The following is a 25,508-nucleotide window of genomic DNA, read 5'->3' as shown; positions in this document are numbered from 1 at the left end:
ACAGTTTTATGCGAATCAACTTTGGAGGTTTCATCCGCAGTAGATTCGCTCATCACTTTGCGCCAATGGTAAAGAGAAGGCATTACAGTTCCTTCATCCCATTCACTTGAAAGATGGAGGTTAGGTTTGCATAAAAGCTAGAGAAGAATGTCTTACCTCCATCCCATTCAAGTGAATGGGATGAAGGAACTGTAATGCCTTCTCTTTACCGTTGGCGCAAAGTGATGAGCGAATCTACTGCAGATGAAACCTCCAAAGTTGATTCGCATAAAACTGTTTCAATGCTGTACGGAGAGAGCACTCCAATACAGTATTAGAATGCATTGGCAACGATGAGCCGAAGTTACTTCACGAAGTCTTGAGACTTTGCATAGTTTCAGAAATTTATACTGTAAACCATTTCCTGAACTCTGGTTCGGTTCCAAGGTACCCCTTGGAACCGAACCAGTTACGGAAATTGTTTGTCAATTTCTGAAGTTATAATGCGAAGTCTGAGACTTTGAAGTAATAACTTCAGCTCATCAGAGCCAATACATTCTAATACTGTATTTGAGTGCTCGCTCCGTACAGCATTGAAACAGTTTTATGCGAATCAACTTCAGATGTTTCATCCGCAGTAGATTCGCTCATCACTACTTATCAGTATCAGTTCAGCCGTTTGACAATGCAGCACAAAGTAAGAGTTGCCTTCTCTTTACTGTTGGCGCAGCAGTGTCACAGTTCCTTCATCCCATTCACTTGAATGGGATGGAGGTAAGACATCCTTCTATAGCTTTTATGCAAACCTAAAGTAGGAGGATCAGGCATGCTGAATCTGAACACAATCCTTTTGTTGCAAGGAGAACCCACCTACTGGGTGGCAGTAGATTACTCAGTCCTTCCCACTGACAACACATTCACGATTTGTAAGAGTATGCATGTGTACACACACAAGGAATAACTAACGGCAGAGCACTTTATCAACAGCTATTGAGGGTCTCTAGGCACCATTTGTCTGCATGTTTTAAACCATCCCAAGACAACCAAAATCCTTCAGAAATCATAGCATTTTGAAGAAATCCATGCATAGTTAGACCTGTAAATATCTGCTTGATCTTCATTCACCTGCTCTCCACCACTGTAGTAGCTCCCTGGCCCTCTTCCAAAATGGTCACATGTGCCACTCCCAACCACTGACTGGCCTAAGCAGCACATGTAATCCCATCTGTGCAGAAGCTGACAAATGGCAACTTGAAGTCCACCGATAGCTGGAATGGTAGGGAGCAGGAGTATAGATTTCTCCACTAACCTGCTGACTAGGACAAAAAATGAAAACCCCCTTTAAAAGTCAGACAGCCTATAGATTGCCGATTTAGCACCAATGGAGATGTGCTGCTGCCAGGTGTCTGGCGAAAGCTTTTAGCACATCTGTGATGAAAGCAAAGTGCATGTTAAAATACAATACTGTATACCCAACACATCTCTCCCTTATCCAAATTTGTCACCCAGGCATCCCAGCGAAGAGTTTGGCTGGCATGTATCTAGTGTGTGTACAGGCACATTTAGAACGTTGCTGCCTTTACATTCACACATGTGCCACAACCCCAGACCATCTAGCAGAAGACACGAGTGCAATGAACGCTCCAGAGAAAAGATACTTCTGTCCAGACTAGACACATCTGAATTTAAAAATAACTTTACTTTGTTCATTCCATTTACAAACATATAGGTTCGTTCCTTAAGACCACAGAAACCCATTCCACATGGACTTGCTTAAAATAACTTGACACAGCAGAATGCATTAAAAGTCCACTTTAATTCTTCTGAGCCATTTCATGATCTGCATTCATTAAGCATCTGTGGCCTCAGATTACATAACTTTGGGATAAAAGGCAACTGGTAAATTGTCCATTACAGGTTCCAAATAAGTTCTTACTGGCCCCTACCCAGACATATCCCAGATAAAAGCTTTGATCAAAAATCGATCCACCTGCTTGTTTTAAGCATATTAAAAGTAAACTATTTGGACCATCTCTATTTGTCTATGTTTTATACAAAAAAAGGCTACACAATGTTCCACTTTATTCAGGATACAATTAGAGTGATTATGAATTAGTGTTCTACACTTACTTGATCCTTAAAAATTAGAAACCGCTTTAGCAATATGCACTAACTGAACACTACAGAGACTTAAAATGTTACCGCAGAAAGGAAAAGAAGTCTAAATACTAAGAAAAGCAAGCTAGGTCAGTACCATTACAGAGATAAAAAAAATAAAAATAAAAAAGTTATTTAAACAAGCAAGGCTAGTGTTTGAGAAGTTCCAGCTTGCGAACAATTCTTGTGCATTCTTGATGTACGAGTCACTTCCAAAATCCATTGGTATTGTTCCTCCGACCAAAAAAGGACCAGAACATAAAGTTAGCTTCCATTGTTCCCATAGGAAACTCAGCTTGGTTAGTGTGTCAGGCACTTTCTGAGATAACCAGTCCACCCCTCGAGCCCTCTCAGCAACTCTACAGGCCAATCACAATGCAAATTCATTCTGACAATAACTGTAGGGAGAGGGGAAAAAAGGGGATTAATAGTAACCCAACACTTGATCAAACTCCTAATTTTTAACCGAGGCCTTTTCTGAAAGGATTTGTGGTTTACTTACCGAATATAGATATATTTACAGGTCAGTGTCGAACCAGGCCAACTGATTGCTGTCGCCTGGAGGCAGGCCGTCCATAAGATCCTGAGCATGGCCTAAGTCTGGCAAGCCATCAACTGGATATTCTGCACCAGGATGATGTCCTCCCATATCATGGTCCATCATTGGGTCCATTCCCATTGCATCTTGCCCATATCCACCAGCATGGAAAGATCGGTAGCTGGGATCTGAAAACAAAAAAATATATATATATTATATATTTATGCTAAGTGTTAGTGGCAAACAATCCAGTCGAAACAGAGCCTTGCTTTTTAGGGTGCTTTCACATGAAGTCATGAATTTGTAACGGGAATTTTTTTATTTTTTTTTAACTACAAAAAAAAAATAAAAAATCCTGTCAGAATACGCTCACAGCTGTAGGCCTACAGTTAAGGAGCTGGCATTATTTCCACACAACATACTAGAAGTTTAGAGAAACTGTACCGATTGTTTATCTACCGCACTGGGTGCCATAGCACTTGGGCAGGCAATGCACTAAACCATGTACACCACATCGTACACCTGCAGGCCAAACATTTAGTAGCGGCTTCACAGGTTTGGTTACATTCAAGTTACTAGAACACTACAATACCCAGAACAGCTTCAGCGGAGAGAAAGTGTCGGATAAGAATTCAAACTCACCGTCCTGTCTGTATGCAAGTGGTTCTCCTGGGGCACAGATGTCAACACCCAAGTCACCAGCCTGAGGGGAATATAACATTGTCAGATCAGCATTACATTCTCTAATCATGGCACAATTAAAAGCTTCATTTACACCGATTTACCAGACAATTGGAAGTGTTCCCTCCTAACAATCGTCTGCTTGTCAGTGATAAAATCACTGCACTTACATGCAGCGCTCCACAGTATGAGGAGCGATCGCCAATTCAATTGCTCGTCCCCATACAGAATCATTGCTTGCCGGCAGCAGTGTTAAGACTGCATGTCTGCTACCAGCAAATAAGGATTTTGGTAACCGCATAAACTGTGAGTTCCTCATTCATTGGGTAACCAGCAGCATTTACACCTGCAGATAATGCCTAACGAGCGTTCGTACAAGCGCTTTTTAGCGATCTGGCCAATGGCTGTCTAGTGTAAGTGGGCGTTAGGGCATTTCATAAAGCTGTAAACAAATCACAAATGGGCAGGGCAGTTTAGGTCACCTGCCATTTTTGCTTCATTTAGCTACGAGGAAAACAGGTCAACTCCTTTACAAACTACAACTTCCTTTGGTGCTTGGCTGTTTTTGCACCAGAATAACAGCTTATTAGATGAAAACTACAGGACGGGTGGGGTGGAAAAAGGTGCTGCAAAACCAGTTCCATCTTGTTCTTGGCACTGGACAGGAGCTCCAAGAACATCATGCTTCCTGTTAACTAAGGGAAGTGTAAGCTTTGCCAAGTTTACCTCATTCCAAGGCATTGGCTCAGTCCTGAACAGAGAGCTTGTGAGTTCAACTGATAGACGCTTCTTATAGTCCTGAGGCTTGTCTTCAGACATACGGAATAGTACAGCTGCTGCGTATGTTGCTGGGGAGGAAGTGAAAAATAAAATATTAACACCAACTTAGTGCAGGAGAAAAAAAATAATAATTCACAGCTTGATGAATGCTAATGGAGTTTTAGCTGAGCCATAAATCGGAAGCAAGTTCTGTTTTCTATTCTGAAGTAACATTCCTTCAATATACTCACCGACTCCTTCATTCCTTGAGTGAAGCAGTTCTGTCAGTGGAGCAGTAGCGCCTTCAGCCTCAATGGCTTCAGCGGCTTCCTTGTCTTGAGCCAGTTCGCACAGCACACCAGCTGCTACCCTTTGGATGTTTTCAATGGGAGAGTATAACAGCTACAAAGAAAGGGGAGAAGTTAGATTTCCAGACACTCAGTCACACAATTCTGATGTTTTCTGCCATAATTAAATCAATCTTGCTTTAGCACTGGCAAGTACATTTCTTGTTCAATCTTTGCTGGAAGCTGCAGTAATAAAAAAAAAATAGATATATATTAAATATATATCTCTACACAGTGTGATCCCTCAGGATACAATATTTTCAGCATACAATGGTCTTTTCTGACCAATCGCAAGTTGAAACCAGACTCCACATACAATGTCTCAGATCCAATGAAGCAAGGCCACTTCTCTGGTAAATAGCTGGATTAGGCTACTTTCACACCTGCGTTAGGTGCGGATCTGTCTAGTATCTGCACAGACTGATCCGCACCTATAATGCAAACGATTGTATCCGTTCATGATAATGCAAATGGATCCGTTTTGACCTACATTGAAAGTCAATGGGAGGCGGATCCGTTTTCAATTGCACCATATTGTGTCAGTGAAAACAGATCCGTCCCCATTGACTTACATTGTAAGTTAGGACGGATCCGTTTGGCTCCGCATCAGGTGGACATCAAAATGCTGCAAGCAGCGTTTTGGTGTCCGCCTCCAGAGCGGAATGGAGGCCTTCAGAATGCATTGGGGCTAAACTGATGCGTTTTTGGGCCACTTGTGAGAGCCCTGAAACAGATCTCACAAGTGGACCCAGAAACGCCAGTGTGAAAGTAGCCTTAGTTACTACTTAGCAGCTATTCCTGACTGTTATATGGAAGGACTTGTTTTATCTGTATTAGTTATCTGCTTATTTTTCTTAAATCATCTTTTTCTCATCTTGAATGACATTTTGGGGCTTTGGAACCGATTACCCAACTTAATGGTTTCAACATACAATGGTCATCGTGGAACTAATATTTTAACTTGAGGGACCACTACTAAAATATATATTACACACATACACAAAAAACACTTACCTGTACAAAAAGTGGAATGGTATTGAGCCCCCTGATAACAATTCTGTTGTGTACATCACGAGCAAGAATATGAAGGGCCCCTGTGCATCCTTCAACAATTTCTTCCATACGTACACCTTCCTAGAAAAATAAAAAAAATAAGACTTAAACAACCTACCTATGATGGTAGCATGCAAAGTGGATGAGTTTCTCCCCACCACACACATTTGAGGATATTCCATGTTACAAGTTAGCAAGTGCTAGCTTTAGCAATTGTCTTCCTACCAGTTGTAAGTCCACTGATAAAATGCTTATTGCATGTTTTATGACCCAATACAGTAAAAAGGTGAAAAAAAAAGTAACCCATGGCCAGTAGACCTGGAATGGTTACCAAAATGTCCATTAAGTTTGAATTAAGACATTTGCTTTAGGTTTAGACTGCTGAACATTTAGGTCCATGAACACCTTCAATAAATATAAAAAGGTGTGAATCACACATTAGTAATGCGTCTAACATACCACAAACTGCTGCTGTGTCCCCCCCATGGATGTGCGACGTTGGGTGTCCTGGTGGGCACGGACCAGAAGCTGAACCAGCCTTGGAATAGCACCTTGTTCACGCAATGGTGCATGGTTAGCTGGACACAACGCAAGGTTACGAATCAAGCCAACAGTTGCCTAAAAAGAAGCCAGAAATTAGTAACCTATGGTGAATTGATTTAACAACAGACACCCTAGTGAATGGAAAACAAATATCTACCTACCCATGCTATTCCTCCTACAACTGCCTCTTATCACATAATCACTGCCCTGTGTCTGGTTTAAGTGTAGAGCAAGATGTGATGGCCAGTCATGGCACTGCAATTACAAGCGGCAGTGGTTTTCTAACAGGATTATTGTTTATGGTGAACCAGCGTTTCCCCAATTTCACTAGTAAATATTCAGTCAAATTCTATTCATTAATTTTGTTAGAACACTGCAACAACTTTCATGTTTTCAGCTGTGCCTGAAATACTGCAGGACACTGCTTGAGATCCTTCCCCTAAGGTCTACTGGCTGAGGTAGGACCCTCCTCTGCCCTATGTTTAGAGTAAGATCAACCACTTCACAACCAACAAGTGAACAGGAGACTAAGGGCCCGATCAGGACAGTAACTGAGGAACATACGTTAGTACTCGCACTCTAGTACTGAGCTAAGGTGGATCCCATCAGCTGCCAAAAGGAGAAAACGCTTGTTTGTCATGCGTTTGCATTGTTCACATTAAACAGTTTGTAGGCAGAACATTGCTCTACGTCAGGGATCAGCAACCTTCGGCACTCCAGATGTTCTGAAACGACAACTCCTAGAATCCTCCATTCGCTTCTGTGGGAGTTGAGAACAGCCGAGCACGTTTGCATGCTGGGAGTTGTAGTTTCACAGCAGCTGAAGTGCCAAGGGTTGCTGATCCCTGCTCTACGTAAAAAGGATGTGCTGCCAACAATACTCAATCCAGTTTGTCCACCATTCATTCAGCATCAGTCTGTGTGAAAGGCCCTTTAACTGAGCAGCATTCAACTTGTAAATTACTGAACACTGCTGATTGACTTGTGTAAAGTGACCCTAATTGTGGCGTTAATGGACCAACTACTGTCCCCCTTTTAAGATATCGTTTATTTATAGGTTAGGTTTATGACGAACCTTAATTAGGGGCCAGTGAGAAGGTGGGTGCAACAATTTCACCACCACTGGAAGTCCATAGTGGAGTCGCACTGCATTTTGAGCCATCTCTGCTTCCTGGTGTCTGCTGGTAAGGTGACGAAGTGCACATATAGCTGGTTCTGTGATGTCTTCTCTGTCACCAGCACGGAGGACAGTGCGCACAAGTGCCTCAATACCTCCAACTTGACAGACCATCATCTTATTCTTGTAGTTGTTGCACGTAAGATTGGACAGGATACCAGCCGCACAAGTTACAACATTGATATCATCTGAACCAAGCAGCTGAACAAGGGTTCCTAGAAGACCTTCCATTCCCTCCTGTAAAAAAAAAACAGCAAGTACAGTCAAAGAGGCGGAAGGAGAAGGCACAGAAGCAAAAAAGCCAAGATACAGACAATATGTAACAAAAGGATTACCTGTTTTGTTGCTGCGTCTGAGAGATTTCTTAAAGTCCAGAGACAATTCTGTACCAGACGCTGGCTTGGGTCAGTGAGATGCAACCCTAGAGCTTGCATGCCACCTGGAGGACAACAGGACATTGTAAGCATTTCACATTAGGCCTATTGGTCTAACTAGGGCACAACTTCAATTTTAAACAAAAGGATGCCAAGATACATTCACCACAAAGAACAAGACTATCTCCTCTGAACTTACCAGCTTCAACAATAGCAGGCTTATTACTGGAGCAAACTGATAAAACCTTCAGCACACGACTTGTGGTCCAAAGAAGCTTCTCATAACTGTAAGTCCTCATTATTGTCACCAGAGCCTGAGGGCCCCCACTGGCAAGAATTATTAACTAGATGGGACAAAAACAAAATTTACCAAAAGTTAGACCTACCAGCTCACTGCTTTTTTTGCTCAGGTTGTAAAAACATTGAGGGCTACTTAAAGCCCACAGCTGGACACTGCTACACATGCAGCTCAATAATCCAGTACTCTATTACATGCCCTGAACCTCGGCATGCCCACAAGACACCTGGCACAGCCAGGCTATCAGCTTGACATACCTTGCTCTCTTGGTTCCCATAGGCTAATATTTGGAGACAATCTGTCGTGATGGCCAAAAACTTGACATTTGTTTTGTTCAGCAAAGCAACCATTTTCTGCAACCCGCCAGCTAAACGAACAGCCATTTTGGCGCCTTCTTGATGCAAGAGGAGATTGTGCAGTGTTGTGATTGCGTAGAAGAGCACAGAGTCCACAGGAGAGCTAAGGAAAAATTACAAGAATGTGGTGAGTGCCAAAAAGTTGATAAATTGACAAACGTAATCTTAGGCTATTACACCATCTGAATTAGCGCAGAGTGTAACTGAGAGACACTGCTAGTCATATCAAAGCAGCCACCACCATTCAGGTTCATCACAATAAGACACATACCCTAGCATTTTGACTAAAGCAGGAATGCCTCCAGATTTGAAGATAGCCAGCAAGCCTTCACGATGGTGAGAAAGGTTGTGGAGAGTACCAGCAGTACACCGGGCTGTTTCAACATCATTTGTGTTCTGCATGGTACGAACAATCGCAGATACCATCTGTGGAGAACGCATAATAGCATGGCGGGAAGCTTCCTTCTTTGACAACTGATGAACCATAACCGCAGCTTTGTTAACCACAACCTGGATAAAAGTTAAAAAAATATTATATATATTATAATAGCATATAATTTTTAAATGACACTTATTCAGATCAATTTTACATTGCAGGACATAGATTGTTAATTATTCCCAAGCCAAGAAGGCTCCAGAGGATGAGCTTACCTGGTCCTCATCATTAAGCAGTTTCGTTAGCTCAGGAATAGCCCGAGTAGCCAGTTCAGCATCATCTTGGTAGTTTATCAAGTTGACCACAGCATGTTTCAGCATCTGTGAAGGTTCGGCCAAGCGTTGCACATTTGTAGGATGAGCAGAGTCAAACTGTGTGGAGGGAATTTGCATGCCTTCGTCAAGTGTTTCAGGAAACATGGCGGCTCGCACCCTCTGGGCTCTGGTCATTGCAAACTGCCCATCAATATCTTCAAAAGTAAAAAAAAATATTTAGAATATGGAAATCTCAAAACAGGAAAGTGCTAGAAATCATTCTTCTTACCTGCCACTTGATCTTGAGTGAAAGGCTGAGAGAAGCCCTGTTCCCATTCATACAGCACTTGGGATGGATCCACATCATCTTCATCTGGATTTCCCTTCCCACTAAGAGATGGAGCAGTTGTAGTAGCTCCAGAATGAATTCCAGAATCCAGATAAGACTGCTGCTGCCAGTGACTGACAGCCGCTTTCCGATCCGGCTCCATTGCCATGTCAAGCTCCATTAGGTCAGCTGAAAAGGTAGACAATACATACCCCAAAATGAAAACTGCTGGCAAAAGACCTTAAAGGAAATGTCACCATAGCGTCACATTTTCTCAAATCTTTATTTGCTGATGGTAGTTTATTAATTCTATTTCCTGAACATTATGGGGGCTCACGTCTAACCCGAGCTGTTCTTAACAGCTTTAAGAATATGGCTTTACAGCAGCCCCATGGGCCATAGACACAACGGACAGGAGGTGACCTCACTGACTTCTATGGGAGTTTTCTAGGCGTGCTGTGACCTGTGCAGAGGTCAGGAGGGAGTAGATAAGCTATGATATCACCTATTGTGGATGGTGGATCCAGTCTTATCCATCATTCTAATCCTGCCTGTAATTATATCACCTCTGCGTACAGATAAGCAGGTAACTGCAGTAAAGTGATCTGTACAGACTGAGAAGTGGTGCCTATTCTTAGTGGCCAGTGTGAAAACTGCAGGATTTTAGGTTTTTGTTTAACTAGATATTGACATGGGAAAAAAAAAAATATTAAAAAATGTGAAACAAACTTCATTTAAACTAGGCCATTTTCTGACGACATTTCCTTTAAGTCAGTTTCATTACAGCAAACTAGGACTGAGATCGCTGTGATACTAGAATACATTCACATACACCACATAGAGTCACCTTGAGTCGCCATGTTTCAGTCCGAGAAGAAGACTGCTGTGCTGTAGAAGCCTAAAAATAAAGAACATACAGCTTACTACGGAGAAAACCCTTCCACTTACAGCACAAGGGCTCATGCACACCATTGTAGAAATGCCTATTCTTGTCTACAATATGGACAATAGGACATACAGATGCAGACAGCGCACTATTGGCCACATCTGCTGCTGCCCCATTGAAATAAATGGGTTTGCATCTGATCCACAAAAACTGTGTGCATGTGGCCTAAACCTCAATATTACTACAGAAAACCGGCCAGCAGGAATTTATACACAGTTACATTTCTAGGAAATACAGCAAGACTTCAGACTACCAGCCAAAATGAAAGACAAGTTTTCAGGGCAAAGCTGGCCAATATTCCTGGTGGGGCCGAGAAGCAGTCCTAGACAAGGACTCCATCTTCCAGGTGGTACTGCCGATAGTCCGTGTCACAGGTAATGGCACACACTTCAGTTTACATGAGGGAATAAAGATCAGCACAAGAAGTTGGTCATACGGCTGCACAGTCTAGAAGATGCCAAGTGTCAATCTAAACTTTACTGCAACTGGACACTTAGTGTTACGGTAAAGATTGTGCAAGTAATGGCAGTTTTCTGCTCCATGGCTGACCAGATAACAGACTATCTGCGTCTATTGCACAGGGAAGGTGACATGAGCTCAGGGCTGAAGACAATACAAGTAGCTGGGTCAGCTAAGCCGGATCCAATGGACCCATCAAGTGTAGTACTAACATTCTGGCAGTTTTACTACAGACTTTATGGCAAACCACAAAGACGGGCAGTGACATTTCATCTGCTGCTGTTCAGGTGTGTCAAACAATCCATAACCAGTGTTCATCTGTACAATAAAGTGCAGCGGGTATCTTGTACAGTGGAGGGCAGTCACTAGTGCAGGGATGCCCAACCTTTGGCCCTCTAGCTGTTGCAAAACTACAACTCCCAGCATGCCTGGACAGACTACAGATATTAAGGCATGCTGGGAGTTGTAGTTTTGCAACAGCTAGAGGGCCAAAGGTTGGGCATCCCTGCACTAGAGAATATACCCCAACATCCACGGCCGACCCCATGACCTCCACCTAGTTTCTTACAGGTCACTACAGCGATTCAATGATGAGCCAAGAACTCCAAGGAAGGAAAAGGAACCACAGGTAAAAGCGAGGAGCTGAAGAAACCAAGTGAGCACGTTCTCCACAGGCATTCTGAACCATGGAGACTGAGGATGGAACAAGGTCCGCCGATCAGAACTGGGGCAGAGGGACAGCAGCGAGAGATCCATGAGCAAGTAGTCCCCAACATAAAACTGGTCTGAAAGGCTGGGCAGGTCAGTGGATGCACATACACATGAAAGGCAGAGGATTCTCATCTCCCTTAGGGTACTTTCACACTTGTGTTTTTCTATTCCGGCACCGAGTTCAGTCCTAGGGGCTCAATACCGTAAAAGAACTGATCAGTTTTATCCTAATGCGTTCTGAATGGAGAGTAATCCGTTCAGGATGCATCAGTTCAGTCTTTTTGACTGTTCAGGACAGAGATAATACCGCAGCATGCTGCGGTTTTGTCTCCGGCCAAAAAAACTGAACACTTGCCTGAATGCCGGACCCGTCCTTCCAGTCTGCGCATGCGCAAACAGAAAATAAAATAAGGATCCTGATCATTCTTAAAATGCAATCAGTTGACATGTTTTGCCGGATTCCTCTGCTGCAAGTGTGAAAGTACCCTCAGGCCTCATGCACACGAACATATTTTCTTTGTGTCAATTCAGTTTTTTTTTTGCAGACTATACAGAACCGTTCATTTCAAATGGGTCAAAAATAAAAAACACAAACATGTCCCATTCTTGTCCACATTACAGACAAGGATAGGACTGTGCTATTAGGGGCTTTGCCATTCTGCAAAATATGTAATGCAGACGTCATCCATATTTTTTGTGGACTGGCCTCATCTGTAGGATTCAAAAGGCTGGACTTACTGAACCAGTATATGGCTGAATACATCTCATTTGAACGGCACGGTTCAGTCTTCGGTACCAAAATAAAATAAAAAATTATATATTTTATAAATACACTTTTTTTTCCCCAAAAACTTGGCGACACTTGCTGAATATACAAATCCACAATTTAGGGCATTGTCTAACTGACAGCGACCACTGAGGCTACAACAGGAGTAATATTTACTGCACAGAAGTTTCCAGAGAACCCAGGAACAATCCTTAAACTGCCCCCCCCCCCCTTACAGGTAGTAGTCTAATGTAATGCCGCACATACAGAGCACAGGAAGAAACATGCAGTATTAGACCCGTGGCGGTACAGTATGCGCCACAAGGCAGACGACGCCGTCTAAGCCCAACTACTCCCACTGCCGCGCTCTGGTAACCAGCTGACGGGTGGAAGATAGGTCATCCACATACATGCAGAGAAGGAAACGCACGTCGTTCTTCACATATCACCTACAGCGTGACAATGGCTGCCTTCACTAGACCGGTGGTCGGTAACCACTTCTCTAGTCACACTGCCCCCACATTTAATCCATATCTGGCAATAAAAAGAAAAACCTGCAATGAAGCGACCACGTCTTAGTAAGCTTATGCCACATGAAGCGCCAATGGAGCATCTTTCCTTATTACCATGTTGAGTGATTTCTCTGTTACTCCTGCTAGAAGTTTATGAATAAAGGTACACCTGGGTGTGGGCCTGTCCCTCCCCCACCTGGTAACATTCAGTAGAATAGAACAGTAATATGAAGAGATCTTCAGAGTTACTACATGGGGAATAGAAGTCCTCAGACCTGTCTGGAGGGGAGAGCTCCTCTAAGTTGTCCAGCCTCCATATGTCAGAGCTGCACTTCAGGCCATGTCTCCAGATGACCGGCATAAAGAAGTCCCCGACAGACCTCCCGGCATATCCTTGGCAACACATGTGCCAGTTACTTACATTTGGGTCTTGTGCCTACTGTCCCTTACCAGCACTACATACTGACTAATTACTAAGCAACTGCCATCCTCGTCATCCAGAGCATGGTGTACCCACATGTCTACCAAGCCTGGCACTCCAACTTCCAGCAGAAAAGACCAGTCTCCCAAAACATGCAAAAAATGTCCATTTAGAAAACCCCAGGAAAGAGGAACGTCCACGGCCACTAAATCCAAGGGAAAACCCATTACAAAGGCTCCTCACCGCCAGCTGCCCAGAGATCGGGTACAGGCAAACAAGCAGGCACAGATTATGTCTTCTGCTGCACTTTCCAACAGCTCTAAAACATTTATGTTTCTTATATGGCACCAATTTGCCAAGGCTGTAGGAAGTGCCAGTCCTCAGCACCTATGGGCTCAAGTGTTCCTCAGGGATCTGTAGTTTCATCTTGTGGATGGAAACTGGAGAAAATACAGCAGAACCCAGGGAGGACATACTGACTCCAATGGTGGGATTACAGCCTCGCTCCCCAATTCTGCCACAAAACCCTGTGAAGAACTGATCACCCATGTTACTGTCCTAGCGAGCAGCCACAACACTGCCCATGTAACCACCTGAACACAAGAAACCCAAGTACTAGTGCTCAAAAAGGACAATGCACCAGCCATGGGGCGCAAAAGCTTAGATGGCAATACCAACGCCTGACTGGACGCCTACTTACCCCAGCATGACCGTGAGGAGCAGTGAGCTACTGGGACAACAGTTCTTCACAGCATATTCTCCCTGCCGGGAAAGTCAGATTCCAGACTGCAGAGGCCGACACGGTGCCTCACTGCACCGATACTGGCCACGAAGACCGTGATCCCTATCCTACAGCTATAAACAGAGCACCACGGCATACAGGGAGATCCGGGCATCACTGCTGCCCCTCACCACGGCATACAGGGAGATCCGGGCATCACTGCTGCCCCTCACCACGGCATACAGGGAGATCCGGGCATCACTGCTGCCCCTCACCACGGCATACAGGGAGATCCGGGCATCACTGCTGCCCCTCACCACGGCATACAGGGAGATCCGGGCATCACTGCTGCCCCTCACCACGGCATACAGGGAGATCCGGGCATCACTGCTGCCCGTCACCACGGCATACAGGGAGATCCGGGCATCACTGCTGCCCGTCACCACGGCATACAGGGAGATCCGGGCATCACTGCTGCCCGTCACCACGGCATACAGGGAGATCCGGGCATCACTGCTGCCCCTCACCACGGCATACAGGGAGATCCGGGCATCACTGCTGCCCCTCACCACGGCATACAGGGAGATCCGGGCATCACTGCTGCCCCTCACCACGGCATACAGGGAGATCCGGGCATCACTGCTGCCCCTCACCACGGCATACAGGGAGATCCGGGCATCACTGCTGCCCCTCACCACGGCATACAGGGAGATCCGGGCATCACTGCTGCCCCTCACCACGGCATACAGGGAGATCCGGGCATCACTGCTGCCCCTCACCACGGCATACAGGGAGATCCGGGCATCACTGCTGCCCCTCACCACGGCATACAGGGAGATCCGGGCATCACTGCTGCCCCTCACCACGGCATACAGGGAGATCCGGGCATCACTGCTGCCCCTCACCACGGCATACAGGGAGATCCGGGCATCACTGCTGCCCCTCACCACGGCATACAGGGAGATCCGGGCATCACTGCTGCCCCTCACCACGGCATACAGGGAGATCCGGGCATCACTGCTGCCCCTCACCACGGCATACAGGGAGATCCGGGCATCACTGCTGCCCCTCACCACGGCATACAGGGAGATCCGGGCATCACTGCTGCCCCTCACCACGGCATACAGGGAGATCCGGGCATCACTGCTGCCCCTCACCACGGCATACAGGGAGATCCGGGCATCACTGCTGCCCCTCACCACGGCATACAGGGAGATCCGGGCATCACTGCTGCCCCTCACCACGGCATACAGGGAGATCCGGGCATCACTGCTGCCCCTCACCACAGCATACAGGGAGATCCGGGCATCACTGCTGCCCCTCACCATGGCACAGATCCAGGCCATCACTGCTGCCCATCACAGCACACAGGGATATCCGGGCATCACTGCTGCTGACCATTATCACGGCACACAGGGATATCCGGGCATCATTCTGCTGCCCATTATCACGGCACACATCACTGCTGCCCATTACCATGGCACACAAAGAAAGCCCAGCATCACTGCTGCCCATTACCGGGCATCATTTTACTGTTTGTTATCATGGCACACAGATATCCAGGCATCATTTGGTCAGTTAAGCCACTGGGCTCCTATATGCCTGACGCTGATCATGTAGAAGTGGTAAAGATTGGGCAGTGCCAGCACCCACTGCTCACATGAGCGGAGTGCAAAGGACACGACTTCTGCTACCACTCCATCTTCTCCAAACACTGGGAGATGAGTCCAGCCAGCAGGACCACCCTCAAGAACCTGTGGTGTTACTGGATCCTGTAAGCCACAAGATCCAATAACAGCACAGGTTCGAGTTGTGAAGCTTAAGTAGCCACAAATCCAGCCACCAAAAACTCCACAAGATCAGGAGGCCATAGAAGAAAGGGGTCAGGCACGTAATGACCTAGTCCAGCTCATTCATCATTAGGAAAGGGATGATTCCCACTAAAAAGCAGGGAGCTGCAGACATCAGCAAGCAGGAACTCTGTATAAGGGAAGGGGAGGGAGGCAGGGACTGCACCTCCGCCCTACACAAAAGCCATTTTCAAAGAAAACTCCAGTCACAGAGAGATCTCAGGTTTCAGCTGAAGCCCAGACTAAAGTAAACAATCGCAGAGACAAAGAGTAGTTAGCACAGAATAGTCTATGGCCCTGCACCAAGGATCCCCCACCTCACAGTCTACGGGGGCTGCAGGGATCAGCACTGTGCACTGCCAGATAACCAAGGTGCTTCACTTACGGCCCTCACTTCACGCCAGCCCAGGCCTTAGTGAGGAGACCGTCCTGGAGCAGTCACACAGGGTGGCTGCCATCACAACAAGGCGCTCCACACCCTACATAGCGAGGCACGTCCGAGGTCACCCCCCGCCACACGCTCTGTACCTACCGCTCAGTCCTTGGCTCCAGGTTCCGGCAGCTCTAACAATGTCGCCCGGTATCGGCCGCCTCCTCCTCCTCCAGCAGCCCCCCTTCTCCTTTTTCCACGTCCCACTTCAGGAGTAACGTCACATACGGTTCGGTACCAGGCAGGTACTTAAGTCACACGGTAATAGTTATGCGAATTCCCGTTCTATTAAATTTCCCCCTTGCCTTCCAGGTCAGTTTTGTACCTCTCCGACCCCTCTCTCCTCACAACGCGACACAGAGGCTTAAAATGGCGCCGCACAGTCTACTTTTATACCAGGGCACTTCGCCGGCTGTGAAGGTATCCTTCCGCCTGCTCGGCACGCAGCGGGAGGGAGCGAGGGAAGGGAGGGGCCGAGCGATACGAAAAATAGTCCCGCCTACTCTCGGGTTCTGCCAGGGCTGGTAGGTTTATCACGAGACCACAGACGGTGCCACGTTTATTGTTGTCCTAGTCACACGCCGCCCCCCAGGGATTCGTGCTGAATCGGTTACAGTTACTACACACGATTATAAAACCAGAGCAGAACATTTTTCTATTTTCACGAGGAAAATGAATATCTTATTAGTGAGGTGAAGCCACAAAATCGTGTTCCGTACCAGCAGACTGCAATGCCATTGACACACGGCACAGCTAGAGCTGCTTTATTTCGGGGACACCTCCAGCAGGAGCCAAGTTCCCAGGTGGAGGGAGGGGGAGGCTTTTTCCGCTGCTGCTCATTGTGTGGATTGGAGAAGCTGGCTGGCGGAGTGATCCTAGACTGGTGATAGGGCCCACGCACCTTTTCCCCCGGGTTGGAATGTGAAGCTGGAGGAAGGCAGAGCCAGAAACAAAGGGGGAGGGGAGTGTTAACCATTCCCTCGTCAGGACTAACTTTTCTCAGTGACTTACAGTAAAGTTATCTTTACTGCAGGACCCTTTATAATGCAAATGTGAGACACAATTGGCAGCTATGTGCATTTCTATAGCTTTCAGTTCACCTATAGAGGCCACACTTAAAGGAGTTGTCTCACTTCAGCGTTTGGCGTTTATCATGTAGAGAAAGTTAATACAAGGCACTTACTAATGTATTGTTAATATCCATATTGCTTCCTGTGCTGTCTAGATTCATTTTTCCATCACATTATACACTGCTCGTATCGAGGAGTTACGACCACCATGCAACCCAGTAGTGGTGGTCGTGCTTGCCTGGTATAGGAAAAAGCTCAGGCTTCTGTGGTGGCTCCTGTCCCGACCGCCTGTCCTGCAGTGGTGGCCATAACCCCTAGACACGAGCAGTGTTTAATGAATCAATACATTAGTAAGTGGCTTGTATTAACTGTCTGTCCACGGTAAATGCCATTTCCTGAGGTGATAACAAAGCTGAAATGAAGTGACCTTACCGTGCACGTATGCAATACGCCTCCTAGACTTTTCCCACAAGGACCCTCAGGACATGCACTACTTTGGTCTGTGTTCCACTCACGGAGACAGTTGTCTCCCTGTCCGTATCCTACACAGGCGTATAAGCCGCGCTATATACTGATAATCGTACGTGTGCTGTGGCCACTACATGGAAGATATTGAATACAGCTGTCTGAGGTTTCTTTCACATGTCTGCGGCAAGATAGCGCTTCATCCACGAAGATGTCTGTGAAGGATCAGCGTGTCCGTTTTTGCCCTCCAAGAGATTTCTAGAGCATCTCCTATCAATGGTCAGCCAACACCACTGCCATCCGTGTCGGTGGTTTTCATGGACCCATAGACTTCAGTGGGTGTTTGGTCCACATCACGGATGAAGGTCGTGCATGTCTGCTGACCCACAGTCAATGGAAAACTACAGACGAGTGAATAAACGCATTAAAGCAATGGATCCGTGTGCTTTCTGCGGAGAATACGGACAGCGCGCGTCTGACGTGTGGTACCTGCACAGACATAATTGTATGCAGAAAATCTGCGTGAAATCCACACATAACAGCATAAACAGCACATATAAGGCCTCCTGCATATGACGGTATCCATATTGTGGTCCGCAATTCATGGATCCAAAATACGGATGCGATACGTATGCATCCTGCAATTTTCATGGGACCCACTGTAAAAAAAAAAAAAAGCCTATTATCCGCAAAATGGACAAGAAAGGAGAGGTTCTATAATGGATGCGGATGGTACACGGATGACATCTGTATGCTATCTGGGTTTTTTGGGGGGACCCATAGAAATGAATGAGCCAGTGTGCAATCCGCAAAAAATGCAGATCGGACAAAAACACTGCCCTTAATCTGTACTATTTATTACATGCTGGCTTTCAGACGTACAAAAGAATGCTACAAGCAACATTTTTTGTCTGGCTGAAAGTTGGCATATATGATGGAGAGCTGCCGGATCACTGCTGGATCCCATTAGAGTGAATCGGGAACAAGCAATGCGAGGTGGGATCCGGTGACACAGACTGCTGGAGTCCACAGTGCATACCGCCACTCAATCCGCATTGTGTGCAGATGCCCTCGGGGTACCATAATTACCATATTCATGACCTCACAGCATTGTCCGCCTACAGCTAGGTCATCAGATTGTTGTACCTCCTGTGGAATTAACGGGGCACTACTGGGCATGAGTCATCAAGTCCGGACGAAGCGCTGCCAACATCGCATGGTGCTAACCCTAGTGATCACAGGGTCCCAGCTCACTATGTCTCTGAAATGTCAGCCATAGAGCGGTATAATACAGTGCAGCGCGGTGGTGTCCACTTGTGCAGGCGCTCACATTGTGGTTTACAGTTTCACAATCTGTGTTTTTCCGCTCCGCACATTTGTCAGACCAAAATGCCATAAATAGACGTCCAGCAGTAACATTCCAGGCTGGCAGCACGGTGCCACACACTGCCAGTGACTCGTGGGTATGCACTCAGCACGCTGGTTATCCGTGCCAGAGGTGTGGATTACATGTCCATCTAGATCATGTCTACCACCACCTCATCTCCGCTTATCTTAGGGGAAAGAATACCACGGGACAGGCTGACATTTTACCTGCCCAATCTCTGTACTCCCAGTGGGGGCTCCTGTGTACTAAGTGTGAACACGTACTGGCATGTTTCTAGACACAGGAGGAGGTCTAAACTTTGCAAAGTCCTTAGGATAAGGCATTAATATTAGATTGGGGGGAGGGGTCACTCTGGCACCCCCCACTGATCAATTGTTTAAAGGGGTTGTCTCATCATGGACAATGGGGGCATATCGCTAGGATATGCCCCCATTGTCCTATAGATGCGAGTCCCAACGCTCGGGCCCTCACCTATATAGAGAACGGAGTACCACATACAGCTACTTGCGCCGTGCCTGGTAATAAGGAGGCGGTATCACTCACCCAAGCGCCTTGGCCCCTACAAACACCTGATCGATGGGGGTGCTGGAAGTCATATTGAGGGCCGATCCTAACAACAGGTCGTCATTATTAAAATCCTGGAAAACCCCTTTAGGAAGCATTCACACGACCGTAATTCCGGGTCCACATCCGTTCCGCAATTCACTGCGTGCTGTCCGCATCCATAGTTACGTTCCGCAGCCCCGCAAAAATATAGAGCGTGTCCTATTCTTGTCCGCAATCGCAGAAAATAGGCATTTTCTATATAGCGCTGCCCATGTGCGGTCCGCAAAATGCGGTGTGAATGTAGCCTTAACCAGAGACTGACTGTGTTCCTCATTTAGGTGAATTTTATGTGGGGAAAAAGGAATTTGAGATGTGTTTCAGTTCCTCCCCATTTTCACGGTCTGCATGCTGTAGGGCAGGCATGCTCAACCCTCCAGCTGTTGCAAAACTACAACTCCCAGCATTCCCGGACAGCCTACAGCAGGGCATGGTGGGAGTTGTAGTTTTACAACAGCTGGAGGGCCACAGCTTGAGCATCCCTGCTGTAAGGGAATGAAAGTCTTCCAGTTTGTATCCAGATAAGGGCTCATGCACACAAACGTATTTCCTTTCCGCCTCCGTTCCGTTTTTTTTGCGGACCGTATGCAGATCCATTCACTTCAATGGGGCTGTAGAAAATACAGAAGTTACTCCGTGTGCATTCCGTTTCCATTTGTCCGCATGGCCGTTCCGCAAAAAAGTAGTGCATGTCCTATTATTGGCCGCAAATCACAGTCTGAGGCCCCATTCAAGTCAATGGGTCCGCCAAAAATACGGAACGCACATGAAACACATTCACGGATCCATACTGTAGAAATGCTATGCCGAGCCCATATTGCTCATGTGTTTGGTGATTAATAAGTTACTGTTTCTGTATATGATCCGCAAAAAAACGGATCAAATACAGAAACAATACGGATATATTTTGTGCAATAACGGAACGGAAGAGGACTTAAATCAGAGAAAAAAGATTCTCATATACGGAACAACGGATCAGTGAAAAACGGACCGCAAAACAGCAACGGTCGTGTGCATGAGCCCTAAGGCTGAGTGTTTGCTACAATGTATCAGGTGTAGGCAACTCTCTTTTAGCAACTGAACAAAACTGCAGCACAAAAACTATTTTGGTGTAGATGGTTTGTTACAGTGTATCAGTGGAACCCAGACTGTTTAACTCACAGAGGATCGTCTAGACTGAATTCATTGAAGCAAACCCTCAGCTGTGTGGTAAGCACAGTTTTTCCGTCTCTGAATGTTTCCCTTCACTCTCAGTAAGCAGAGATTTTGCAAATGAAATTGAAAAAAAAGGCGGAGATTTAATGAGGCCAAGTTCACACCTCCGTTAAGGAGATCCGGCGCAAACGCTGGTTGTCAGACACTTTTTGTGCCTCACCAGACAGTGGGGGGGATTTTATTATGTAGGTGTATTTAAAGTCAGTTGCTATGCAAATTTATCAACGTATAGTTTTTTATAAATTCTGCCCAAGTGTAATTTTGTCGCGCCTATTTCAGAGAAATTACGCCTGGGGGTCGCCTGCCGCAGATTTGCTGCTGGCTGCAGCTTTTTTTGTGACATTTTAAAAAGTTGCACGGCATAAATGTGAATCTAAGGGCTCATGCACACAAACTTATTTTCTTTCCGTGTCTGTTCCGGGTTTTTTTGCGGAACGTTTACAGAACCATTCATTTCAATGGGTCTGCAAAAAAAACAGAAGTTATTCCGTGTGCATTCCATTTCCGTACGTCCATTCCGCCAAAAAATAGAACGTGTCCTATTATTGTCCGTATTACGGACAAGGATAGTACTGTTCTATTAGGGGCCAGCTGTTCCGTTCCGCAAAATACGGAATGTACATGGACGTCATCCGTATTTTTTGCAGATCCGTTTTTTACGGACCACAAAATACATACGGTCGTGTACATGATCTACTGGCAAAACCTGACCAACTACTCACTCCACTTCTGAAAGTGGCGTGGGAAGGGGCAGCTCACAAAAAGTCACAAAATTTGTAACTTTTGCCGCAAATTGTCACGTGACATCACTCTGTGACATGTTTACTCTACAAAACTGGTGTAGCAGATTTGATAAATGTCCCCCAGTGTATAGAAAAGGAGACCTGGCTAAGGCTACATGCACATAACCGTTTGCCCCCCGTGGCCGTATTGTGGCCCGCAAACAGTGGGTCCGCAATACACGGGCACCGGCCGTGTGCATTCCGCATCAGGGATCGCGGACCCATTAACTTGAATGGGTCCGCAATCACGGAGATGCAGAACTGTGGCACGGATCGGAACCCCACGGAAGCACTACAGAGTGCTTCCGTGGTGTTTCTGGCCGTGCCTCCGCACCGCAAAAAAGTAGCGCATGCACTACTTTTTTGCAGTGCGGATCGCGTACCCCATTCAAGTGAATGGGTCCGTGATCCGCATGCGGCTGCCCCACGGTCTGTGCCCGTGCATTGCGGACCGCAGCACGGGCACGGAGCCCTAACGTTCGTGTGCATGTAGTCTAAGAGGAGTTTTAAAATGTGCCAGACTTATTCATGGCTAAAAACACATACACATTAGGCCTCTTTACAACAAGTTCATTTTCTGTCCGGATGTGATGCGTGTAGTAAACGCACAGCATCCGGACTGTATCTTGACCCCTTCAAGTTCAGTCAGTTTTATCTGCGATGGTGTTCAGTGTTTCCGGGGGTTTTTCCACGCAGGACGGGTGCAATCAGTTTTTGATGCGTTTTTCATGTGCGTGAAAAAAACCTGAAGAACAACAATCTACATTTCCTAGCAACCATCAGTGAAAAACGCATCGCATCCAGATGCCTTCCGTTTTTCATTGAAGCCCCATTCACTTCCATAGACCCAGAGCTGCGTGGAACATGCTGCGATTTTTCCTGAACACAGAAATGATGTGTGTGCACAGACCCATTGAAATGAATGGGGTCAGGATTCAGCCCGGATGCTGTTCATTCACTACACCCATAGCAACCTGACGGAAAGCTTGCTGGTGTGAAAGAGGCCTTAATGTAGTGTCGCCTGAACTGGCCAAATCAGTGATGTATGTGCGGAGCTGCTCCGACTGTATCCCACCAGATAATGTCAGGGGAAAGGAGGATCAGGCAAATGTCATTATTCCAGTTATTCTCCCAGGAGATAAGCCACCACCAAAGGTGTCTGGCAGAGACTTTCTCCTCTCCCCCCATTGGTAACACATACACGCTTGGCCAAGCTGAGCATATACTGTATGTGTATGGAGGAGTCAGGAGAGAGAGCCATCAGCCAAATGATTGTTTGGCCAACAGCTATTGAAGGTGTATAGCTACCTTAAAGTAGGTTCTTCAGTTATGATTTAAAATGGCTGCTAGCAACCTGTACTAGCATGTGGGGGGCATGGCCTCACTACACTGTTCTACAATAGATGGTAATGATGCGATCCTGCCTATGATATGCCATCATGGGCGAACAGCCTGACAGGAACACTCACCAATATGTAGTATCGGTACCCATTAGCCCCTCAGGCAGCTCTGCAAGTGGAGGCAACCACTCCTGCCCATATTCTAGTTCAGGTTGTTGGCGGCCATTTTAAATCATCCCTGGAGAACCACTTTAAGGCTGGCCATACACATATTGCATGGTTGTTTGCTATACTGTGGTAGCCAACCTTTGGCACTCCAGCTGGTGTGAAACTACAACTCCCAGCACCAGTGGCGTACATAGAAAAGTAAGGGCCCCATAGCAAGGATAAAACCAGCCCCCCCACACAGGACCAAAAGGGTTTCCGCTTAAACCCCTTAAAATGACCCTTGGGCCATTTTTTCCACTGCCTCGTTGTTTATTTAGAGCAGGCATCCTCAAACTGCGGCCCTCCAGCTGTTGTAAAACTACAACTCCCAAAATGCCCTGCTGTAGGCTGATACCTGTACGCTGTTCAGGCATGCTGGGAGTTGTAGTTTTGCAACAGCTGGAGGGCCGCAGTTTGAGGATGCCTGATTTAGAGGGTAGAGATCTGACCAAGTTTTCACCCGTAGTAGAAGAGGAGATGATCCCAACTGGGCCCCCTCTTGCCCTGGGCCCCATAGCAGTCTGCCTCTATGGTAGTTACGCCCCTGCCCAGCACGCACACTGGCCCTGCTCTTCTCGGAACTCCCACAGAAGTGAATGAAGAATGCTGGGAATTGTAGTTCCACAAGAGCTGGCGTTCCAAAGGTTGCTGACCCCTGCTCTAACAGATGAAGGTCTCACTCACCCGTCAGTTTTAGTAGTAAAGGACCATATTGTATAACAGTCATTCAGGTTTGGATGAAAGGACAGAAATGATTTTTGAGGACAGCGTTGAGCTGGTCCATATGTTCTCAACATGCCAGAGGTCTTTCTTCTCGTATGCACGCAGGACATCTGGCTGCAGTCACTTCCTGCTATATTACTGTACACAGGAAGAAGAGACCTGTTTCGCTCTCTGTTCCACATATTAATGGCACACAGGGCAGTGATCCTCGCCAGAACTGCCGGCTTCTTTCTCTACAGTAGCTGATTCTAGGATTAGTTTAAAGAAACACATCTAGATGTGCAAATCCAATCCAGGATCCAGGCAACTGTGTTCAGTTATGGAGGCTGCAGAAAGAAACCTCTGCTGCGTCTGACTGTACAATCACTGACATGGGGGGGGGGGGCTAGTATCTGGCCATCATCTCACCACTACAGAAGTAGTAAAAGCCTCTCCTACGGTATGTAAAACACCGTGAGACAACCCCCACGAGCAAGAAATGCCCGTTCAGCTGACTTAGGGTGGTTACACACACTGGTGTTGCTCAATCAGATTCCACCATTCATTCCTCATAAAATGTAAGGTGGGATCCGATTGCTATGGGCAACTAAGCCAGTTTTCCTTTACACCAGTTTGATAAATGTAGCCCCCCACCCACATTTTTGTTTTGTGAGGCTAGATGTATTTATTAAAGGGTCAGTAATGTTTCAGAAAGCTTCTTTTCTTTTTGCATTTTTTACTTCTCACCTAGGCCAGTTATGTCCCATTCATCCATCACATGGCCTAGGTGCAGCTCCGTCCCATTTAACCACTATACAATGTACGGCTTGATAAGCTGTGAGGAGGCTGCTGTGCTCTCAGGAGCGCCAATGCCTTCTTGAAAATATATTAATTTATTTATAGGGAGAGAAAAAAAAAGATTTCACAATGTTACCGTCTGTCAAAGACAAAAAAATAAAATAAAAACCCCCTTTTCTTCCTCAGTACATCCGCAAGCCCAAGCAGCTCCGCTTAGTGACCCTCTCAGCTGATGGTCTAGAATGGCGGGGTTGGGAGGGCCATTTCTCAGTCCTGACCATTTGGCTAGGCCATGTCAGGTCAAAGTAATGGTTATCGATCACCAATGCCTTCTTGAACAGCTCATTGGCGGGAGTCCTGGGTGTTGGAAACCCCTTTAACATAGCTAGTTTTGATATGGCAAGTATAGACACATATTATAAAAGACGATCCCGATACTTATGGTCCATACTATTTAGATAGTCGGATAACTGACTGACAGATATGCCTCCAGACCTTCCCTGTACACACTTGGCAGAATTCACGTGTTTTCCTAAGAGAACCTGTCACCACAAAAAGCAGTGCAGTCTACAGGTTATAGAGCAGGAGGAGCTGAGCAGATTGAAGTGGGGCAGTACGGTGGCTCACTGGTTGGCACTGGTGCCTTGCAGCGCTGGGGTCCTAGGTTTGAATCTAATCAAGGACAACATCTGCATGGAGTTTGTATGTTCTCCCCGTATTTGCGTGGGTTTCCTCCGGGTGCTCCGGTTTCCTCCCACACTCCAAAGACATATTGATAGGGACCTTAGATTGTGAGCCCCATTAAAGCGAACCTGTCACCATGATTTTGCGCATAGAGCTGGG

The 25,508-nt window shown here is 46.4% G+C and overlaps 1 protein-coding gene across 2 annotated transcripts; it reads right to left on the bottom strand.

The window, feature by feature from the left end:
- Nucleotides 1–1,776: 1,776 nt before the first annotated feature.
- CTNNB1 (catenin beta 1) lies at nt 1,777–23,872 on the bottom strand. Of its 2 annotated transcripts, none has more exons than XM_040433819.1 (16): nt 23,850–23,872; nt 10,128–10,178; nt 9,242–9,469; nt 8,914–9,167; nt 8,534–8,772; nt 8,164–8,365; nt 7,808–7,952; nt 7,570–7,673; nt 7,133–7,471; nt 5,974–6,132; nt 5,476–5,595; nt 4,366–4,516; nt 4,082–4,203; nt 3,317–3,377; nt 2,639–2,862; nt 1,777–2,534 (listed from the first exon to the last, which is right to left on the bottom strand). In XM_040433819.1, exons 2-15 carry the CDS (start codon nt 10,138–10,140, stop codon nt 2,654–2,656), a joined length of 2,346 nt encoding a protein of 781 aa, XP_040289753.1. In that variant the 5' UTR covers nt 10,141–10,178; nt 23,850–23,872; the 3' UTR covers nt 1,777–2,534; nt 2,639–2,653. The 2 variants fall into 2 exon arrangements, with proteins under 2 accessions (XP_040289753.1, XP_040289752.1); XM_040433818.1 differs by lacking the exon at nt 23,850–23,872 and adding an exon at nt 16,199–16,476.
- Between the last annotated feature and the right edge of the window lie 1,636 nt (nt 23,873–25,508).

This window comes from Bufo bufo, chromosome 5 (genome assembly GCF_905171765.1).
Source record: "Bufo bufo chromosome 5, aBufBuf1.1, whole genome shotgun sequence".
Classification (NCBI taxonomy): domain Eukaryota; kingdom Metazoa; phylum Chordata; class Amphibia; order Anura; family Bufonidae; genus Bufo; species Bufo bufo.
This window is presented reverse-complemented; position numbering and strand designations above follow the sequence as displayed.

Bases quoted from the DNA above. Each gene is read 5' to 3' on its own strand.
- CTNNB1 (XM_040433819.1), bottom strand. The intron at 8,366-8,533 runs GTATGTGTCTTA...ATTTTTCCTTAG, and splicing joins GCTTTAGTCAAAATGCTAGG to CTCTCCTGTGGACTCTGTGC. The intron at 4,204-4,365 runs GTGAGTATATTG...CTTCCTCCCCAG, and splicing joins CTCAAGGAATGAAGGAGTCG to CAACATACGCAGCAGCTGTA.